Here is a 20,626-nt window from a genome sequence, read left to right on the forward strand (position 1 = left end):
TTTTTCTCAGAAATGAAGGAAAACATTTTAATTGTAAAACTAACGGGGGGGTCCAGGCCTGCAGCACGGCTTCCCAAATCCAGGACCCCGGCTCCCGGCTGACCCCGGCATGGGGTTCAAGGCCGAGGATTTGTTATGAAATGACAATATAAATAGCTCTTTTGTTAAAAAGAGGGTCTCCCAGGGGCACAGTAGTATTCTCGGCAGAGGCCGGAGGAGAGAGGCTGCCAGTCCTCCCTGGCATCAGGCCTCAGCAGGGGAGAGGGCACGGAGGCGGCCCCCAGACGTCACTGCTCTGGCACTTGCACGCACCTCGCTTCATGCACTCGCACAAAAGCGTGGAGACGCAGGCAGGCAGGCGCCAGCCACACGCAGATACACAGCTCGGTGCGGAGGGGCGCCTCCGTGCCCACGCTGCCCGCCCCAGCAGCCCTCTCCCGAGGCCGGGAGAGCTCTCCCGCTCTGCAGATTTCCAGTGTCAAGCCAACCGGCCCCGAAGGAGGCAGATGGCGAGGGGCTCCGGTCTGAGAGACCCTCGGTGCCCTTGCTCCCAAGTCATTATTTAAAAACAGCAAAACATCAAAACCGCAACTCAGTAGTTGAGTTCCCCAGAAGGGTCTGAAGGAGCCACAGGGTGCCCGGGGCCAAGTCTGCCAGGAGGCATCTAGCGGATGCACGAGGGGGGACCGCGGCGCCCACCGCGCTCCCTCCTGCTTCTCTCGGGCGGGGCACCTGCCTCTGAGGCGCTTCTTTGGTTAGGGGGAGGGCCAGGGCTGGTCCAGTCTCATCTCATGCGGTTCTGGCGCATGAGGGGCACAATGCTGGCTGGGGGGCCTGCCTTGCCCAAGAAGGGGTGCTTCAACAGTTCACTGGCCGTGGCTCTCTGTGCTGGGTCCCGCACCAGCAGGCGATCCAGGAAGCCCTTCAGGGAGGGGGAAACCTGCAGGGCCAGGGAGAGGGGGGAAGGACTGAGGGGCGCGGGCTGGCTCCAAGTCCCCCGGGGTTGCTCTCCGTCCCTCCTAGCATCTGCACCCCCCTCCCCCTTCTCAGAGTCCGTCTCCATTCCCAGGGGATGTTCCCGGGGGGATGAATGTCAGCCCAGGGCGCTCACCTTGTGGAGGTTTTTCAGCTTGGGGGGGAGGTTGTCCCGGATCATCTTCATGGCCTTCAAGGGCGGTTCATTGAAATATGGGGGCTCCCCATCTACCATCTCAATGACCATTACTCCTAGGGACCATATGTCCACCTGGGCAGAAGGGAGAGGGATGCTGTGGCTGCGGCCAAGGCGCCGGGCCCCAGCAGGGAGGATGGGAAGACAGACCCCAAGTCTGATGGCATACCTGCCAGAAGACCACTCCCCTGGTACCGCCCCGCGCCCGCCTCCCATGTTCTGGAGCTCCGTCAGCCTCCCAGTGTCCAGGCTGGGGTCATCCCCTAGCGTGGAGGATCCTGGGAGGGCTCTGCCCGGCCTTATGCAGGAAGTGGGGAGCAGGCCTCACCTCGGGCCCGTAGGGCAGGCGGGAGATGAGCTCGGGAGCCATCCAGTAGGGGGTGCCCACCAGGGACTTCCTCCTGGGCACCTCCTTGTTCACCTGGGCACAGAAGCCGAAGTCGGAGAGCTTCACCTGGGGGTTGGAGCAGGGAACAGGGCTCAGCCGCCCGTGCAGCACACACAGGGACGCCAGGCAGACGTCTGGGAGCACTCGGTGCCCCACCTGGGCCTGGAGCTTCGAACCCCATACTCCAGCCCAACACGCTGCCTCCAAGGAGCCCACAAGGAACCCGCCCCCTTCCTCAGGGTCAGCTCCCCAATGGGACTGAGGGGCTGACTGCGGCCCCTGGGGATGGGCCTGTGCCGTACCCGCCCGTCATGGGTCAGCAGAATCGAGTCACTTTTGATGTCGCGGTGGATCACGCCCTGGGCATGGAGCACAGACAGAGCCCTCAGGACGGCCAGACACACGGCAGCAATCTGCTCCTCATTCATCCTGGGGAAACCGTGAGAGAGCTGCGGCTCAGGGGGGGCGGCTCGGGAGCCCCCCCGCCTAGGGACCCTCGGGGAGCCGGGCGGGAAGGACGAAAGGGTTCTCCCCGTACCTGGTGTGGGTGACGATGTCTGTGAGGGCTCCCCCTTCCAGGAACTCCATGACCACCCAGAGCTCATCCCCCACCAGGTAGCTGTTGTACATCTCGACCACGTTCTCATGCTGATAGTCCCGCATGATGACCACCTGGGACAGGGCAGCAGAGCACCAGGTCAGGGGCTGGGGGGGAGGGGTGCGAGGACTGGGGCCCACCTGCTCCCCAAGCCAGGGCCCCTCGGGGAGAGCCACGGTTCTCCCCAAAGCGGCCACAAATCAGCAGCGCTCGGACCCGGGGGCCAGGCAGGAGGGGGGCCCCCGACTCAGCCCCTTCCCCAACTCCCACCTCATTGAAGAGCAGCTCCCGTCGCTGCTGCTTCCGAAGGTCCATTTTCTTCACGGCGACCAGCTTGCCGCTGCTCCGGACCGTGGCGATGCACACGATGCCTGTGGAGCCCTCGCCGATCTTGATGAAGTTGTCCAGGTAGGTCCGGGGGTCGCCCGGATCCACCACAAGCTGCAGTGCGGCCCGAAACTGCTCGTGGGACACCCTCTGGGGCTCCCTCTGGGGGGAGCGGGGTCCCGACGGGGGCACGGCAGGCTGGGCTGAAGGCGGGGGGGGGACACGAGAGGCCAGCTGGGGTTCCGAAGCGTGCGGGCTCAGGGTACCCGGAGCAGGGGCGGGCTCTGGGCCCCGGGTGGCACGGGGCGGCGGCTTGGAAGAGGAGTGTGCCGGGAGCCCTCCTGCGGAGGGACCGTTGGGGGCAGGATGGCGGGGCTCTCCCTGAAACAGAAAAGAGAGGTTCCAGGTCAGCGGACAGCTCCCCCAGCCCCTCCAACCACAGCGTAGTGGAGGGGAGTCCTCTGGGCCCCGGCTCCCCGGTGATGGTGAACAGAGAGATGTGAGATGGACGGAGGGGAGGGAGGGCAGGGGTGCTGGAGACAATGGGAGCTCTGGGACGCGACCACAGGCCTCCCCATTTCTTACACTGTAGAGGGCCTGGGCAGGGCAAGGGTGAAAGCTGGGAGGGAGGGAGAGGGGCTGCCTTGGTTACCTGGGGCCCTGGGCCCCTCGGAGGGTGGTCCGAGTCAGCACGCGGATATGTGTTAAACGGCCTCCCGGCCGATGACTTCGCCCCACCTCCTGCACCCGGGGGTCGTGGGGTCCGGACGTCGGGCCCCGACAGGGGCCGTTTGTCCCGGACCGGCTGGGGGCTCCCCGGCTGGCCCGGAGCTCCCTCCCCCGATGACTTGGGCCTCTTCTCCATCCCGTCCCGCTTTGTCTCGCCGCCGCCGTGCTCCCTGCGCCCGGCGGCCCGACTCCGACCCTCTGTGGGACCCCTGCTCCCAGGCTCCGGGTGCCCCTTGTCCTGGGCCCAGGCACGAGCCCCCGACCCCTGGGCTTCAGTCAGCCCATTCTCTTGGGGTGGGCCTGGAGGAGCCAGCAGGGGCAGGGGTGGGCTGTCCCGCCGGAGCGAGTTGGACCGGGTCACAGACATGTTCTCAAACTCGTCCAACAGCAGTGTGAGGGCCCCGTCCTTCGAGCCCTTGCTCCCCCGAACGATGGTCTTGGGGTTCGCCAGCAGGAAGGGGCAGGACGTGGAGGAGGTAGGAGAGGAGCGTGCATCCGACATGGGAGTGACGCGATGGAACGACATGTGAGTGCAGACAACACAGAAACGGAGAATGAGATGTCACATGGCAATGATGTGGCTCTGAGAAATGGGTGCATTTGGCAGGGACAACGGTCCCCGGGGGCGCTCCCTCTCCCCTGCCCACCCTTCCCTCCCTGCTTCCTGCCTGTGTGATGGGGCACAGAGAGCACCCGGGGAAGAGGGGGGGGATGGTCTGCTGGCCCACCCCGATTCTGGATTTCAGCTTCATTCTTCTAACACATGGGGAGGATGAGGAAGGAGCCAGAGTCAGATGTGGGGGGGGGGGGAAGGAGCTTTGGAGGAGGGGGCTCAGAGGGGTCTGGGCTGGTGACTAATCCCGGCCTTCCCAAGCTCCGGCAGCCCTGGCCCCGGGCGGTGACAGGCAGAGCTGCAGCTCCCCAAGGGGGCCCGAGGCTGGGGCAGGGCGGCCCTACAATGTGACCGAACTGGTCTGTCAGGCCCAACAGCCCCTGGGAAAGGCTCCCGCCAGTGGGAGGAAGGAGGGGAGGGATGGGAACCGGCTGCCCCGACCTCCCAGGCAAACTGAACCTCCCCTCCGCCATCCCCCAGGGCCGGTTTTCTGGATGGGAGGGACCAGGAAGGTCAGACGGGACTGGAGGCTCCAGACAAGCCATTCAGGGCCCCTGGATCTGCTCCTCAATCTGTGATCTCCGCAGCCCCGACCATCTGCTGCTAATAGAGCCCAGGGCTGGGGTCCTCGTCTCCCCAAAAGGGACAAAGCGCTTCTGGGAGACAAGTACACGGAGGCTTTGGGGGAAGGGGGGGCCCGCAGGGGGAGGCAGCTCCTCCCAGGCCCCGCCAGGCGGCGCCCTCGCTTCCGCGCCAGCCCCGGGCTGCAGCCCAGTGGGCCACAAGGAGGCCTGAGGGGCGGGCTGGGGGCACGGGGGAGACCAGGGGTGGGGCCGGCCGCGTACCTTGTGGGCCCCATGCTGGATGGTGGTGATGCAGGCGGGGTCGATGAGGGGCTTGGGCCGCCGGGCCGACTCCTCGATGAGCCCCTGCCACTGGCGCGGGAGCCCCGTGAACTTCTGCTCCTGCTGGTCAAAGCCCGTGTGCACGCGGTGCTCGAAGTTGGAGGGGGCCGAGATCTCCAGCCTCTTCTTCTTCTTCCCGAACATGGTGCCAGCTACCAGGCCTGGGGGAGAGGCGGCGGTCATGGGGCGCCCCGGGCTCTGCCCACCATCCTAACGCCCGGACGAGCACCCACCGGGGGCGCCGAGGGGGGGGCGGGCCGCCGAGCTGCTCCCCCCTCCACGTGGCTCTCTGGGGGGGCAGGGGGCCCCATCCTCGCCCCCGCAGGCCACGCGTGTTGGCGCGGGCACGTGTGTGTGTGTGTGTGTCTGCAGGCGTCCGCACGTCTGCGCTGTTGTTGGGGCAGCCTCTCCCGCGCCCCCGCTCGGGCCTCCCGCAGGCCCTCCCCCTGCTCCCAGCTCCTGCCCAAGCGGAGCCTTCCCAGTAGCAGCTCCAGCCGGGGGAACCGGTTTGGCTGGGGGTGGGGCGTGCCAGGCCCGGGCTGGGAGGGGAAGGATCGGCGTCGGCCTGTCCCGACTGGTCAGTGCCCAGAGACGGAGCGAGCGCATCCCCTGCCCTTCTGTTCTGGGCACGGCCATCACTCCCCTGTGGGTCCTGGGGCTGACCCCCCGGCAGAGAGCTCGCTAAGCATTTTTCCACGACTGTCACCGTAGCCGGACCCAGGCCCCCGGGGGAGAGGGGGCCGAGCAAGCAGAGGGCCCGGGAAAAGAGAAGCAGTTTTCCTGAGAGAGGCAGACCTCGGGGAGAGCTTCCTGGAGGGCAGCCGGGCTTACCGGGGCCCCTGCTGGGCGGGGACATCACGTGGCTTGGCCCCCGGACTCCTGGGGTCTGGCCGGGCACTCCCTGCTCAGGCCGCCCAGAGAAAGTTCCAAATAAACACGAAGCCACGTGGGGGCCCAGCCTGCCAACTTATCTACCTCCTGCCAGGCGGTTCCTCTCCCCTTATTCCCTTCCCCTTCTCGGCCCCATCAGAGAGCGTGCCCACCCCCACCCCCACCCCCTGGGGGGGGGAGGTCTGTGAGGAAGCTGGGGGAGCCACACCTCCGGATATTTGTCTTAGTCGGCAGCTGGACAGATGGACGCACAAACGGAGGAACTGAGTGGGTGGAGTATATTTACAGAAGCCTGTCCCAAGAGCCCCAGTGGCTGAGCCCAGAGACCCCCATGCAAGGCCCTGCACCTGAGCCTCCAGGCCACCATAGCGGTGCTTCCCGGCTCCCCGTGGTTACCAAACCCTCTGCTGAACCCGGAGAGCCCCCGGGCCCGGACTCCCACCTGCTGCACCAGAGTCTTGAGCTCCAAGACCCCCATCTGGGCCCATCTCACCTAGACTCCCGGGCCCCTCCAGGAGCCGAGGCTTCTTCACAGGATCGGCAGAAGGGAAGGCGAGACGTCCCCCGTGACAAAAGCCATCCACGGCCACCTGTGCCGAGGTCCTGGGATAGCTGTGGCTGGGGAACGTCAGCCCCTACCCAGACCACGCCAGGCGGGTCTCCAGGGCCCCTCCCCCACTAGTCCCCAACCTCCCGGCCTTATCAGCAGCCCAGGCCAGGCCCCTAACACAAACAAGAGGGAGGAAGAGCCGGGTAAAAGCAGGAGCCTGAAAGAACAGGGCGGAAGGGTAGGGGGAGCCAGGGGGTGCCTGGTTTTCCATTCCACCTAGAAGGGTGGGAGGGTTGAGAATCAGCAGGAAAGGGGGCAGGCTCCCCTAGGGAAGGGAAGCACTCCCAGGACACGGGAGGCACTGGACAACAAGTACAAGGAAACTTCCCAAGAGGAAAACCGTCCTTCCCCCCAGTGGCCAAGGCTCCCTCTGGGCCGTGGGGAGAGAAGCAGAGCACGCTGAGATACACGGGACGTTCCCTTCCCCAGGCCTTTGGGGACTCCACTCTGCTCTCTCCCTCCCCAAGGTCCACTCTGACCCTTCCCCCGACAGCCTGGGTTCCCAGAGCTGTTGGAGGAGCGCGCTGGGGGAGCCCTCCCTCCTCTATCAGGGTCTGGGGCACGAGGCCTTTCCTATCTGCACAGAAGACTGGATCTGAGAGTGCCCAAGCAGAAGTCCTGGGGCTGCTGCAAGCCTGCTCTGGCAGCGGGCTCTGCACCCTGACCCTCGGCCACCACCTGAGGACTTCCAGTCCGGAGGAAGCCCCGCCGATCAGCAAGCTTGTCCGCCGGTCAGTCCTGAATCTGCCTCGCGGCCCCCGTTCATTCTTCTTTTGTTCAGGCCAATCAGCCTTCGTTCTTTCCAATGATCTTTCAATGGCATGAATGAGGGACCTGACCAGCGGGTGCACACCACCCCTCCATGTTCTTCAAATTTTCCTTGTCTTCTTCTGGGGGTGGCAGTTCCTCGCCAGGCCTGGGCCTCTCTCACAGCTGCCTCCGGTGACGATGTTGCTTCCTCAAGTTGTAACTTTATATTTGTCCAAAAGTAACTAAAGCCCCCTGACTGTTTTCAAATCAACGGGCATTTTAAATTAAGACAACTCTGAGGTACCACTACCCACCTGTCAGTTGGCTAAGATGACAGGAAAAGATCATGAAAATGTTGGAGAGGATGTGGGAAAACTGGGGCGCTGATGCATTGTTGGTGGAATTGTGAACGGATCCAGCCATTCTGGAGAGCAGTTTGGACATATCCTCAAAAAATTATCAAACTATACATACCCTTTGACTCAGCAGTGCTACTACTGGGCTTTTATCCCAAAGAGATCTTGAAGGAAAGACACACACATGTGCAAAAATGTTTGTGGCAGCCCTCTTTGTAGTGGCCAGAAACTGGAAACTGAGTGGATGCCCATCAATTAGAGAATGGCTGAATACATTGTGGTATGTTAATGTTATAGAATATTATTGTTCTGTAAAAACAAAAAACAGGATGATTTGAAAAAGGCCTAGAGAGACTTATGTGAACTGATGCTAAGTGAGCAGAACCAGGAGATCATGATACACGGCAACTAGATTATACGATGACCAATTCTGACAGACGTGGCTCTTTCCAACAATGGGATGATTCAGGCCTGTTCCAATGATTTTATGATAAAGAGAGCCACCTACACCCAGAGAGGACTGTGGGAACTGAGTGTGGATCACAACACAGCATTCTCACTCTTTTTGTTGTTTACTTGAATTTTTTTTTGGTCACTTTTTCCCCTTTTGGATCTGATTTTTTGGTACATGACATTCGTGGAAATACATATAGTGGAACTGCACATGTTTAACATGTATTGGATCACTTGCCCACTAGGGGAGGAAGTGTGGGAAGGGAGAGAAAAAAATTAGAACAGGGTTTTGTAGGGGTGAATGTCAAAAATTATCAATGTATATATTTTGAAAATAAGAAGCTTTAAATAAAAAAAAAAAAATCAATGGGCATTTTGCCTTTAGGCGATCCATCTTTTTTAAGCCCAAGCACAAACATTTCCATTCATTCTTTTTGAATCGCTCTTGTTCATTAGGCCCAGAGACTATCAGAGGCCATCTTGATCACTGTAATTTTCAGTGCTCCCCACTGTGTCAGCTCTGTGCCAGTGCACGCCACCTGTCCCTTTTCTGGGTTACTAACAAAAGCACCCCAAAAGTCCAAGGCTCTGCCCAGATCCTTGGAGATCTCCAGGGAGAGCTCCTTCCAGGGCGACTGAAACCATGAGCGATCCTCACGCTCGCAATGCTCCTGCCTGCAGAAGCCCCTGGATCTCTCAACCTGCTAACCCGGGCAAAGGAGGAGACAGGGATCCCAGGGCGTGGTCTGACTGGAGGAAGCCGTGTCACGTTGGCCCTTTAAGGTCCCCGCCATAGTAAGTTCTAGAATTTGTTCAGTAACAGTTTGTGAAGTCTACTTTCTTATTGTGGAAAATCAGAGCCGTCTGGGCTCCGGTAGTGCTGCTCTCCGGGTGTCTGCGATCCCGCCGTGGTCACAGGTAGGGGCCTTGCACTGGGCACGTCTCCAGGTCCTTCAGGGCCCCAGGATGGAGTCCCATCGGCCATTTCGGTTTTAATCCAAAGGCCGGTACCCAACAGCAGCCTTCTTGCTCTCCTTGTGCAGGCCACAGGGAGCTTCCGTCCCACCCCTTCTTCCAGCTGGCCCTCCGCGCTGAGCTCCGCGTGTGGGCCGCCTCCGCTCTGCCCTGCTGCTCCCCTCAGCCTCTCCTGAAAAGCCGCGCGGGCCGGGAGTTTCCTGTGACATCGATCTCGGCCTTAACTCCTGGGACAGAGCAACCCACTGCCCACAAGGGCCGCTGACTCACAAACGAAGGAGGATGACGTCTGTCATCAGGACCACGCTTCAGACTCCCCAGCTTACGGGGACTGCTCCAGGACTGCCCAGAGGAGGGGGACGGGCGGCCTCCGCCATCCACCACTGGGGCTGATCCTGCGACCCTCAACCTTTTCCATGAGTCACAATAAGGAATTATTTTACTCACTTGATTATTATTACAAAGGAGAAAGAGTGGGTTGTCCCAGAATCCCTTCTATTTGAACCTTGTATCAAAAAGCTGGGAACAAGCCGAGAACCCAGATTCACAGGAGCACTTCTGCAGAGTTCTATGAGGCTGGGCCGGCTCAGGAGGTGAGGCTTCGAATGCAGCGTTCCTGGCCCCAGACTAGGACTCCTTACCGGGTGGGGCAATGGCAAGGACAGGGACTTGAAGGGCAGACTTCGGCCATCAGGAAGTTTCGCCCCACCCCTCCTCCTCCAAATAAAGCTCCCCGAAGGCCCCACAGTGCCTCAGGAAGGTCAGAGGTTATCCCCGGGGGATATACAACTGATGTCCCTAGAGGTACAGAGACGTCAGGGGCAGGAAAACTCTGGTCCGAGAGCCAGATCTGGCCCGCTGCTTGTTTATGTGCAGCCTGGAAGCTAAGAATGGTTTAACACTTTACTTAAAAGTGCAGAAGCCGCACAAAAACAGGCGGCAGCCCCATTGTGGCCGGAGGGAGGCCGAGGCTTGTTCTCAACGTCCCTGCCCAAAGCCCCTCCCAATTCTGGGAGGACGAGCAGAGAAACGCTCACAGAACAGAACACGATCGTTAGACACCCTGGCGGCCAGAGTGACCCCCATCCCCAAGCGGATCCCTCTGGGACAAGGGGCCGCGCAGCCTCTGCTTGCAGCCCCTGGAGAAGTCTCCCACACAGCCTCCACACGTCTAAGTCTGCCTTCCCGGAGCTCCTACACCTCTTTCTGGGATGGAACAAGACTGGCCTTGGCCCTCTTCCACAAAGAGCCCGAGGCCTTCGCTGCCCCTGCCGTTCTCCCCTGGTCTGCTCCACGGCCATCCTAGGGAGGATTCACGACCCTCAAATGTGGCCGGACCTCCCCCAAACTGGGAGCCTCTAAATGTCGACCCAGAGAAGTGGACAAAGCACAGGAACAAACCCACGCTCCTGGGAGCCACAGAAGAGGCTGGGGGGGGGGGGCGCGGCTGGGAGACAGCCCACACTGGCCGAGTCTGGCCCAAGATCACCTGGTCAGCCATTCACTGGGATAAAAATGCCGGCGTCTGGAGCGGTCACGGCTCCTGGCTGACGAGCTTGGACCGGCCCCCTTTCTGTGAGCTCACAGATGAGCCTGAGGAACAGGAAGCCCCTCCCCACCTGGGGCGCTCCCACGAGGGCCGTTCTTCCCCCCAGGTCGAGCCGAAGCCTGTTTCTTTGTAACTTCCTCTGCTCCCTTCTGCCCTTCGGGGCCAAGCGGGTCAAGGACAACCTCTTGCCACATATAACGATAAGGCTTCCAACACTTGAACATGTGAAAATGGCCTCCGGGGTCTGCCCTTCTCCAAGTTCAACTTCCAACCCTCAAGTCACCTCCCGGGGGGAGGAGGGGGCCGGGACCAGATGCCCCTGGGAGCCTCGTTCAGGCCATTACTGAGCTGCCTCTCGGAGGGGAGGCCACGGGGGCAGAGAGGGCTGAGCGGCCATCCCGAGGAAGCACCTCCTTCGAGGGGAGACAGCGCTTGGGGCTGAGCTGAGCCCGACCGGACCTGAGCTTTTTTGCTCTAATATGGGCCCCGGAGCCCGGCGTTCCAGGCTAGTGACCCTTCCCTTAACCCATTAGTGTCGTCAATAACAATGGGCAGGTGAGGGTGGCAGAGGGAAGCTGCTGGGCAGCCCTCTTCCCCTCCCACAAAGTGCCCGAAAGGTAAACAAGAAGATCCGAGAGCCCGCAGTCCCTGCAGACTGGACGCCGTCCCTGACTCCGGGGAACCTGGGGGGGGGGGCGCCCCACCCGGCACACCCACGCCTCTTTCCCAACTGGCAGAAGTGGAGCCCTGGGGCCACGGGAAGGGGCAGCCGGCCCAGGAACTAAAGCCTCCGGTCCCGATCCCAGGAACAGCGAGATCCGAGGCAAACACAGAGCAGGGCAGGAGGGAGGCGCCGGGGGGCAGGTGCAGAGGGCGCAGGGCAAGAATTCCCAGTGGGGGCCCAGCACAAAGGAGACTTTTCTCAGGGCCTCAGCGGGAGGCCAAGGCTCTGATTCCCACAACAAGGATGTGAGGAGATCAGATAAACTTCATTCATTCTAGTGAAAGATGAGGAAAAGTAAAAATAAGGTCCCCCCTCCCCCTGCTCCCCACTCAATGGGCCCTTCTCCTGCCTCCCTACTTCCCTCCTCCCACAAGGAACAAAGACAATCAACCAGGGCACCTTCCCCCAAAGAATGGCGCCGGCCCTGAGCCCGCCCCCCCGCAGAGCCCCAAGCCCCCACAAGGCACCTGTGTAGGCCCATGGCCCTGAGGGGCTTCCCTCTGCCCCCTCGCGCCCCCCTCCCTCCGGGCTCACCTCCAGCCTTCTGCTCTCCGGCCGGACGAGGCTGAGCCCAGGCGGGAGCTCAGAGAGAGGCTAGCCCAGGTAGGGCGGGCTCCCGGCCCAGAGGAGCAGGCTCTCCTGTCCTGGCATGGCAGCAGCTGAGGCCCGCTCCGGCTGGCTGCCCCGGCTCCAAGCGGCCCAGCTTCCCTCCTCGGGGCCTGCCCCCTTGGCAGGGGTTCAACCTCAGCTGCCACAGGGAGGCGGGGGCCGGGGAGGGGCCTGACTCAGAGTCCCTGCTGTTTGGTGCTGCCCACAAGGGCAGCTGAGCCTGGGGGGGAGGGGGAGCGGAGGGAAGGAGACCCCAGCCCGCCTCCTCGCTGCTGGGAGGGGGAGGGAGTCAGAGATAGCGCAGTGAGCCTGGGCAGAGACAGAGAGACACAGAGACAGAGAGACTGGGGGGCGGGGCAGGCCTGGGACAGTTAGAAAGGTAGGAGCCGGAGGGCAGGGCAGGAAGGGAGGGCCGCAGGATGGCCAATGAGGCGGCTCTGATTCAAACAAATTGACCAGTGAGAGACCGGCTGGAGGACAACTGGCTGGGGGAAGGTGGCAAAGAGCGGCCGGCCTGGGAGGGAGGCCAAGTGGGCCTCCGGGGAGCCCCAGCCGCCCCCCTTCTCCTACCTCTCAGCCAGCCTGCAGGGCGGAGCCCCAGGGAAAAGGCTCCCAACCACCAGGTGCTTGGAGATCCCAAGATGAAAGGGGAGGCTCCACCCCCGCAGCCTCATTAGGACTCCAGTCTAGTCCGGCCGGCCCAGCCGCAGGTCTCCGGGAGGAGAGGTGGGGGGGGGTCAAACGAGTGGGGCCACCAGCAGGCCCCTGGAAGCCCTCAGCCTCCCCTCCCCCCACAACCTTGGCCCTCCGGGCTGGGCGGCTGGGGCTGGGCCAGGGCCCGAGGGAGAGGGGAGGACAGAGTCCTGCACCGGGGAAAGGAACCTCCCCAAATCTCTCCGGCTGCAGGGAAAGCTGGTTTGGGGGCAGCAGCCCATGGGGCGTCTGCCCGGATCACTGTGCCAGGGCCGGAGTCCGAAACTCCTGATGGGCGGCACGGTGGGTAGGGCCTGGCCTGGAAGCAGGAAGGCTCGAGTTCAAATCTGCTCCCAGACATTCCTGGCTGGGTGACCCTGGGCAGGTGCCTTCTCCTGTTTGCCTCAGTTTCCTTATCTGTCAAATGAGCAGGAGAGGAAATGGCCAACTGCTCGTACCTCTGCCAGGAAGCCCCAGATGGGGCCCGCAGAGCCAGGCTCAGGAGAACCAAAGTAGGAGAGCGGAAACCGGCAGGTGATCTCTGAGGGCGAGGCACCGGGGGCTGCCGGGGGCAGGAGGAGCCGCTTGTGGACAGCAGGTGGCAGCCAGCTCAGAGCTAAGAGTCAAAGGGCCTGGGGCCGATGGAGGTGAGGGGCACAAAACGGGAACATCTGGACCCCAGAGGTGCACAGGAGTCTGGGGTCAGAAGACCAGAGGGCCCCAGTTAAGACCACAAGTTGTACAGACCAAACGTCCCCAGAGTCAACAGGCGCTTGGGCACCAAGCGGGGAGGGGAGGGGGTGCTCCGCACTTGACCCTGGCAAGAGTGGGAGAGGGAGCGGAAGACCTGGCCGGGGAAGGGAAGGGAGGACTGTGTGAAGGCAGACACAGTCCCAGGCAGCAGAGAAGGGCCAGGCGTGAGCATGGTCCTGGGGGCCCCGGAGGAGGCTGGGTCCTCAACAGTGAACGGCAAAGGAAGGGGGAGGGCTGGGGCGGGGGACGTGCCGAACTTGACATGCCGGCGACTTCCAGTTTCAGAAACCTCAGTAATGGAGGACAGCTGAGGCTTAAATCCAATTCCACCCAAAAGTTAAGTTCATGATGTCAGGGGTACTCCGAGAACTGAGGGCAAACAACAGTGCTGCTGGGGAGGGGGCCGGGGCAGAGGCCTGTGGGCACCCACAGCCGGCGAGGGAGACCGAGGAGCGGTCGGGGGGGACAGGGACAGAGGGAGGGAAGAGGAGAACCAGGGAGAGACAGAGAGGGAGGAGAACCAGGGAGAGAGGCAGGCTGCAGCTGGGCGGCCGGAGCCGGGACTCGGGTAACCCCCGTGCCCAGCAGTCACTAGCGTACACACCACCCTCCTAGACGTCCCGTTTTGGAGACATGAGAGAACCTGGCCGGCGGCAAATTACTTTCCTGCCTCACTTCCAGCAGAAAGAAGGGGCGTCAGGTTCCTTAATGCCAGTGACCAAGAGGGGGCAGGAGATAAAGGCTGAGAAGCGGGGAGCACTGGGGGGTTAGGGGCTACCGGTTCCCTCTGTATCTTAGACTGCAGAGTTCTCCGTCCTTCCCCAAGAGGGGCAGCCAGGCAGCCAGGTGCCCCCTCCCCCCGGCTCCAGAACCGGCCGAGACCTTTTGGTTGGGCACATAAAGCCCGGCCCAGCCTGGCTCCAGAAGACCTCTGCATGTGGAGCTCTGCCACTTCTGACCTGGTGACTGGGCCAGGAGAAGAAAGAGGAAAGAAGGGGAGGAGAGAAGAGGGGGGCAGGGGCTGGGGATGCTGCAGAATTCTGGGGGGCGAAGGCCAAGGGTGATGACATAGGAATTCTTCAATGTCTTACAAAGGACTCCCAACAAGCCTAGGAGGGAGAGAAAACTATTATCCCTGTTTTATGGAGGAGAAGGCTGAGGCTCAGAGACAGAGACACTGGCCAGACCTCTAGATAGGGGAGAATCCCCAAGAGTCTCCGACACCCCCCCCACCTGGGGCCAAGGGAGAGCAGGGGGACCAAGCCAAGCCTGCTCCTGGGCAAGGTGGGAGCCTCTCTTCCTGTGAGGAGCGGAGGTGAGCTGGCGGACAAGGGGCCAGAGGGTCCTAAACTGGAGGGTGGGGAGGAGGCCATTCCCGGTAGGGCTGGCCAGGTCCTCCACTTGGGGCTCTGGGAGCAGCACTGGCACGAGCATCTCTGGCTCCACCCCTGGCTGGCCCCTCGAGGGGGGATGACCCCCCTCCCCATCCCTCCAGAAGCCCTTGCTCCAGCCTCCCAACAGCCCTGGACCCCACCCCAGAGCCTGAGGATGATGCAAACACCAGCCAAGCCTCCTGAAAGGCCCACCTCCTGGAGGTGGGAAGCCCCTAAATCAAGGACAAAGTTGCTTTATTCTTGGGTGGGTAATTCCCGTTTGTTGCTAATTAAACTCGAGTTGATTAGCTGAGGAAAACCTTTAATTAGCTCTTGACATAATTCAGGGAAATTATAGCCTCTTCTCCTCTCCCCTCTCCCCCATCAGAGTGTGGGGGAGGGAAGGAAGCCCCCAGTTTTGCTCACTTCCTACTGGCAGGAGACGATCCATCCCCAAGAAGCTCAGGGACTGGGGCCCAAAGATGGAACATCAGGGAGCGGGGAGTGGAGGCCCCAAGAGAACACCTCAAGGAAGGCTTGGGCAGATTCATGCAGCTGGGTGCCGGGGCCCCTTCCTCCCTGCAGATGCCTCCCCTCCCCCCCCCCACCCCCGAGGGCAGGGTCCCATCCTCAAGGGCTCCATAACAGCCTCTGCCAGCTCAGGAGAGAGACCACAATCCTTCCTCACACCCCCAGGCCCCCAACGTGCCCTTCCCCACAAGCCGGAGCTGCTGACCCATCCCTCGGTTCCCATGGCCTGGGACTGCCCGCCTTCCGGGCCGCAGGGGTCCTGGGCCAGCACGGGGAGACTCCCTCAGCAGTGAGTGGCCCGGGGCTCCCAGGAGCTGCAGGCCTGGGGCCTGGCTTGGCCCGAGTCCAGAGTCATCGCCTGGCAACCCCGGCAGCAATCACAGCTGCCTGACAAGAAAGTGCTCCCAGAAGGAGGTGATCTCAGAGGAAAGCCACTGAGATCATCGGCAGGGCAGGGGACCAGCTGGGAGACTTGCGGGGGGATGGGGGGCCCAAGGAGCACTCAGGCCGACAGGCTCTCAGCTCTCCTCACAACCACCAGCTCGACGTGAGGGGAACGATCTCGTTTTTACAGACCAGGGAGCTGAGTTGGCTGCCGTTGCTGGCCTTCCCGGGCTGAGGGCCCCGAGGTGCTGCTTTGGGCCAGAGGAGCCCAGGGGAGAGCAGACCTAGCCCCTAACCCTCTTCTACAAAGGGGCAGCGTCCTCTCGGGGGCCAGGAGCTTACACCAGCCAGTGTAAGCTGAGAGGGGGGCTACGCAGCAGGCGCCACTCCCAGAGGCCTAAGGTGGCTCGGAGGGGCAGAAGGTGCCAGAGTAAGAGGATGGGAACATCTAGCTGGGTTCTGGGGAGTGGGAGGGAGAAAGAAACGTTCTGCGTAAAGGGGCCCACATCCCCACCCTCACCCTGGGCCGGCGGGCCCCCCCCCCGGAGATCAGGCCCGGCCCCGCCTTGGAGACCTTGGGAGCACGGCCCAGATTCCTGATTCAGAAACCAGCTGGGGCCGTCAAAGCACAGGGCAGTCAATGAGTCCAGCCGGAGACCGGCCCTGGATGGGAAGTGGGAAGAGGTCCCGTTTCCCCCGACGCGACATATATGGGACACGGCTTCCTGCCGGCCCGGTCGATAATGACCACACGAGACCGCAGCTGGAGTAATGGGAAGACCAGCTGGCCGGGGACACCCCTGAGGTCACGGGATGGGAAGCCGCGGTGGAAACGGGAGTGGGAAACACAGGCCGGCGCCAGCCAACGGGTGCAAAGATGGGTGCCTGGCCAGGTGGCTCAGCGGGCAGAGCCCGGGTCGGGCGGCCCTCAGACCCTCACTGGCTGGGTGGTCCGGGCCAAGTCACTTAAGGCCTGTCTGCATTAAACCAGCCGGGGAAATGGCAAACCACTCGGCAGGCAGCGAGGGGTCCTCGGGGTCCCAAAGACCTGGGGCAGAGGGGCCCCACGGGGTATCCAGGTTCTGGGGGGGCCTGGCCTCTGAACTAAAGCTGTGAGCACTGAAGGCGTCTGGTCCAGGGGGCAGAGGGGAGTCCCTCCAAGTGGGTTACCAAGGATAAGTGTCTGGGGGCCGGGCCTTTCCTTCACCGCTTTCATGTTGCCGTCCAGTGGAAAGTCTCATCTCCAGGTCTAGGTTCAAATGCTACCTCATCGCTCACATTAAGCAAGGTCCTGGGGTCTCATTTGTGAATGAGGGGAGGGCCCCTAACCAGTGGCCGGGGGTCTTAGGAAGATGTCTGTTCCCCGGGCTTCAAAGGCTCGCGGGACGTCCGGGTTCTCCACCCGGCCCGTTTGCTCAGGAGAGAGACCCAAAGGCCCGGCCCAGTGTCCGCTGCAGCCCCCGGCCCCGGGTCCATCTAAATCCTCCTGGAGGCTAGATCCCAACGAGGCGTTAGGCGGGGCTGAGTCAGAGCCAGGAATGAGCTGGAGGGAGCCCAAAGCGCGGCCACCTGCTACAGCTCGGCTCACCTGCTGCTGCCTTTCCGTGCCATCCCGTGCCCTCCGTAAGAAACCATCAGGTCCCAGCAAGCCTTGCTCCCTGCCCCCTCGTCAAAACATGCAGGGATCCAGCAGTCCCGCGGCCTCCCAGGGAGCCCTCCCTCCACGCCCACAGGCAACCCCAGAGGAAGCGCGAGGCCTGCCCGGGCCCCAGAAAGGCGGGCGCGCTGCTCCGGGAGCCCCCTCCCCGCCGTGACTCACCCAAGTCCTCCCGGCCGGGGTCTCACGGAGGGCGGCTGCCCCCTCCCCCACGGCCCGCACCTTCCACAAAGGCCTTGGGCAGTCCCAGCCCCAGCCCACACCCTGCCCGGGCGCTCCTCCCGCCCTCCCCCGGCCACACCCACCCGCCCCAGCCTTCCCCCAAAGAGCCAAGTCCTTTCCCGGCAGGGCCGGAGAGCGAGCGCGGAGGGCCCAGCCCCGACGCCAGGCTGCCAGCCGCCCAACAGCCGGTAAGTGCCACCCAAGCCCTGCCCACTGCCCTCGGGCCTCCAGCAGCCCAGCCCCAAGCTCCCTCCCTCCCCCCTCCGGATCAAAGGGATCAAATCAAAGCCTAGGGATCACAGGCAGGCGCTGGAGGCAAATCCCGGCCCTCAAGGGGTTTACACTCCTCCCCCAAAGGCCGCCAGAAATCTGAAGCTGCGGCCGGCTGGACCTGCGAGAACTCCGCTTAGAGCACAGGCCTCACCCCCAGGAGGGGCCCGGGTCAGAGACTGGGTCTCCCTGGCCTGGAGGCCGCGGACAAACGTGCAGGTCAGGTAAGGCAACTTTCTGGGGGTAAGGGGTGTGTCCCTGATACCCCTCCCCCTCGCAGGGAGGCGGGATGCCGAGGCCCCTCGCCCGCATCGACTCCAGCAGGTCGAGGGAGTCTGCTCTCGAACCTGTTTTCCGACCTCTCACCCCTGACCCCGAGAACCTTGGCTGCGCTGTTCCCGGATTCCTACGATCACCGCATCAGCTAGTGGGCCCCCAAATCCCCTTAAAGGTTCTGGCCCTTGACTGTTCTAAGGCCCGCCCTCTCAAGTTTTTACCTCTGACCTCCATACTGGGGTCCCCTTTCCTCAGTACCTCGGCCCCGCCCCCTCCACCCAGGTGCCGACCTTTGCCTTCCCCCCACCTCCGGCACGCCCCCGTCTCCGCCGCCCGTCTCTGCTCGCCGGTTCTCCCACCTTGCTCCCTGGCTAGATCGCCGCCCTTCTCAGTCCTCTCCTCGCCGCCCCTCAGCTCGTCCAGGCCAGAGCGGCCACCACGGCCGCCGCCGCCGCCATGTTGAATCCCGCACCAACATCCGGGGCTTTTCCCCCTGCCGCCCACCCGTGGCCATAGCAACCGCGACTGTTCCGGGCGTGAGGCGTGCCGACCCTGAAGACACGCCCACTCAAGGGAACTTCGATTGGCCTCGACCTACCCCTCCACATGAACTGCCCAATAGATAAGCACCAAAGGCAGATACCGACCGGGGATTGGCCAATTCAGTGGGTCCTCCTCCGCCTACCTGCGGGCTTCCCAGACACGCTTGGAGCCGCTCCCGACGCCGGCGGCCTTAAAGAAGTAGAAGCCAGTTTTTCCGACCCACTCCGGGGGCGAGGACGGGGGCGGGAACGCGAACACTTTAGTTGAGAGGAAGGACGTTCTTTTCCCACCAGCGTCCCCAGCACGCACACTCTGGCCTCGGAGCGCCCCCTGAAGCTGAGGCGGAGAACTACCCCGAGCGGAAGAAGGCGGGGAGGGGACCGAGCACGTGGCTTTTAAAGGGACCCAGCCCCGCCTCCTCTCCTTACTCCCCGACTCCTGTCTCTTCTTTCCTGCTTCCTCCTTGCTTTCCTCTTCTCCTTCCCTCCTTTTCACTTCTCTTTTCCCTTCTTTCTTTGCCCCTTTATCTCCCTTCTTTCCTCTCCCCTTTTCTCTCTCTTCCCCTTCTTTTCTTTTTCTTTTCATTCTTTCTTGGGGTTTTTCCTCCTGGGTTGTTCCTTTTCCTCTCCCTACTCCGTCCCCTTTCCCCCTCCTTCCCCTCTTCTAACCGCTTCCTTCCCTTTACTCCTCTTCCTCTCCTCCCTTTCTCTCGTTCTCTCCCTCTCTTCCCTTCCCCCTCCAGGCCGGGGCCGGAGAGTACCTGGAGCCTGGCTAGGAAGGGAGAAGGACCTGGCGGGCCGGGCGGCTCCGGGCGGCTCCGGGCAGCCCCTTTGGACCGGGGCGGTGGCCTTAGGGAGGCTGCAGGGCGCTTTCGGGGAGCTTGCTGCCTGCCGAGGTCGGGGGTCCAAGTAGATAGAGCCTAAAGCCAGGTCGGGGTTATGGGGGGCGGGGCCTAAGTTCGAGGGATCTAGAGAAGAACGAACCCTGCGGGCTTATAGCTGGGGAAACTGAGGCAGGGCTGCGGGGTAGAGATGGGGGGGTCTGTGTGGGGTGGCGCCACCTCGTGGACGTCCTTTCGAACTTCCCAAAGGAACGACGCTTTGCCGGGTCATTTTTTTATTATTATTATAGCTTTTTATTTTCAAGATATATGCGTGGGTAATTTTTCAGCACTGACAATCGCAAATCCTTTTGTTCCGACTTTTCCCCTCCTTCCCCCTCACCCCCCCATGGCAGGTTGACCAGTACGTGTTAAATATGTTAACGTTTGCCTGGTAATTTAAGGTCGGCCTCGGTCCCATTCCCGGCCGGGGTCGGCGCTGCCCCCTCCTGAGCAGGAGTTAGTCACCCCCTGGTCCGTGCCTTGGGCCCTCGGTCATGTCGCCCCCGGCCCCAGCCGCCCTGCAGCCCTCAGCTGGCCAGTGACCCTGCAGATAGGGAGCAGTGCAAAGCTCCTGCTGGCTCTGCCTCTGGAAGCCCTGAGTTTGAATCCAACCCCTTGTTCTCCTCCTCCTCCTCCTCCTCCTCCCTCCTTCCCCCCCCCCCCCCCCAAGCACCGACTGGCTTCGTGATCCAGAACAAATCACTTCACCGCTGTCTGCCTCAGTTTCATCAGCTAAAATGGGAATAATATCAGCCTCTGCCTTCCAGAGTGATTGTGAGGATCAAATGTGGCAATACACATTATTATTGTAATATATATAAAACAAATATATACATATCAAAGCACTCTATAACATTCAAACCTTCAAGCTCCTTGTAAGTGATTGCAGACAGAGCAAGTTTGAAACCTTACAAGGCTCTAGGACAAAAGACAAGGATCCCTGTGCTGTGAGTGATGAACAAATGCAAAAGTCAACAAACATGTTTTCTGTTGGGAGGGATGGTGAGAGAGCTTCCAGGCTGAAGACCCACCGCCCTTCCGTTTCCAGGAACCAGGCGCATTTTTTGGATCGGGTTTTTCCCAGATGAGAAGGAAAATTTCTGAGCATAAAGAATGTGATGAGCTGTATGTTAAATACCTTTTCTCCCACCTGATCACCCTCTTGGGTAACCCTGGACAATTCACTTAACTCTAGTTGCCGCAGGGAAAAAATGGCATTTTTGGGATCCTATTGATTATAATCTAAAGCATTTCAGCTTATGGCATCTATTATTGACATCTTAAACCTAATATCAAAATATTGACTATTATTAAATCTTGAGCCCAATATTGAAATAAAAAGAACTTTGGTCCAAACCTTCAAACCGCTCAATAACAAAGCGCCAAAAACTAT

At 61.7% G+C, this 20,626-nt stretch overlaps 2 protein-coding genes across 6 annotated transcripts in view; one reads left to right on the forward strand and one right to left on the reverse strand.

Moving 5' to 3' along the window:
* On the reverse strand, positions 1 to 18,373 carry PAK4 (p21 (RAC1) activated kinase 4). 4 transcript variants are annotated; one of them, XM_051989053.1, is made up of 9 exons: positions 18,167 to 18,373; positions 4,672 to 4,892; positions 3,137 to 3,649; positions 2,428 to 2,865; positions 2,098 to 2,231; positions 1,862 to 1,988; positions 1,500 to 1,625; positions 1,112 to 1,246; positions 1 to 940 (listed from the first exon to the last, which is right to left on the reverse strand). In XM_051989053.1, the coding sequence occupies exons 2-9, from the start codon at positions 4,873 to 4,875 to the stop codon at positions 785 to 787; spliced, it is 1,833 nt and encodes a 610-aa protein (XP_051845013.1). In that variant the 5' UTR covers positions 4,876 to 4,892; positions 18,167 to 18,373; the 3' UTR covers positions 1 to 784. The 4 variants fall into 4 exon arrangements, with proteins under 4 accessions (XP_051845013.1, XP_051845014.1, XP_051845012.1 ...); XM_051989054.1 differs by lacking the exon at positions 18,167 to 18,373 and adding an exon at positions 11,574 to 11,697; XM_051989052.1 differs by lacking the exon at positions 18,167 to 18,373 and adding an exon at positions 4,965 to 5,498.
* Positions 17,343 to 20,626, forward strand: part of FBXO27 (F-box protein 27) — a 17,419-nt gene continuing 14,135 nt past the window's right edge. Inside the window, exon 1 of one of the 2 annotated variants that reach the window (XM_051989066.1) lies at positions 17,343 to 17,449. The gene's annotated coding sequence lies outside the window, so the exon portion shown is untranslated. Of the gene's footprint in view, positions 17,450 to 17,554; positions 17,756 to 20,626 lie in introns of those variants that run through there. The other variant, XM_051989068.1, reaches the window with a different exon arrangement.

This window comes from Antechinus flavipes, chromosome 3 (assembly GCF_016432865.1).
Source record: "Antechinus flavipes isolate AdamAnt ecotype Samford, QLD, Australia chromosome 3, AdamAnt_v2, whole genome shotgun sequence".
NCBI lineage: Eukaryota > Metazoa > Chordata > Mammalia > Dasyuromorphia > Dasyuridae > Antechinus > Antechinus flavipes.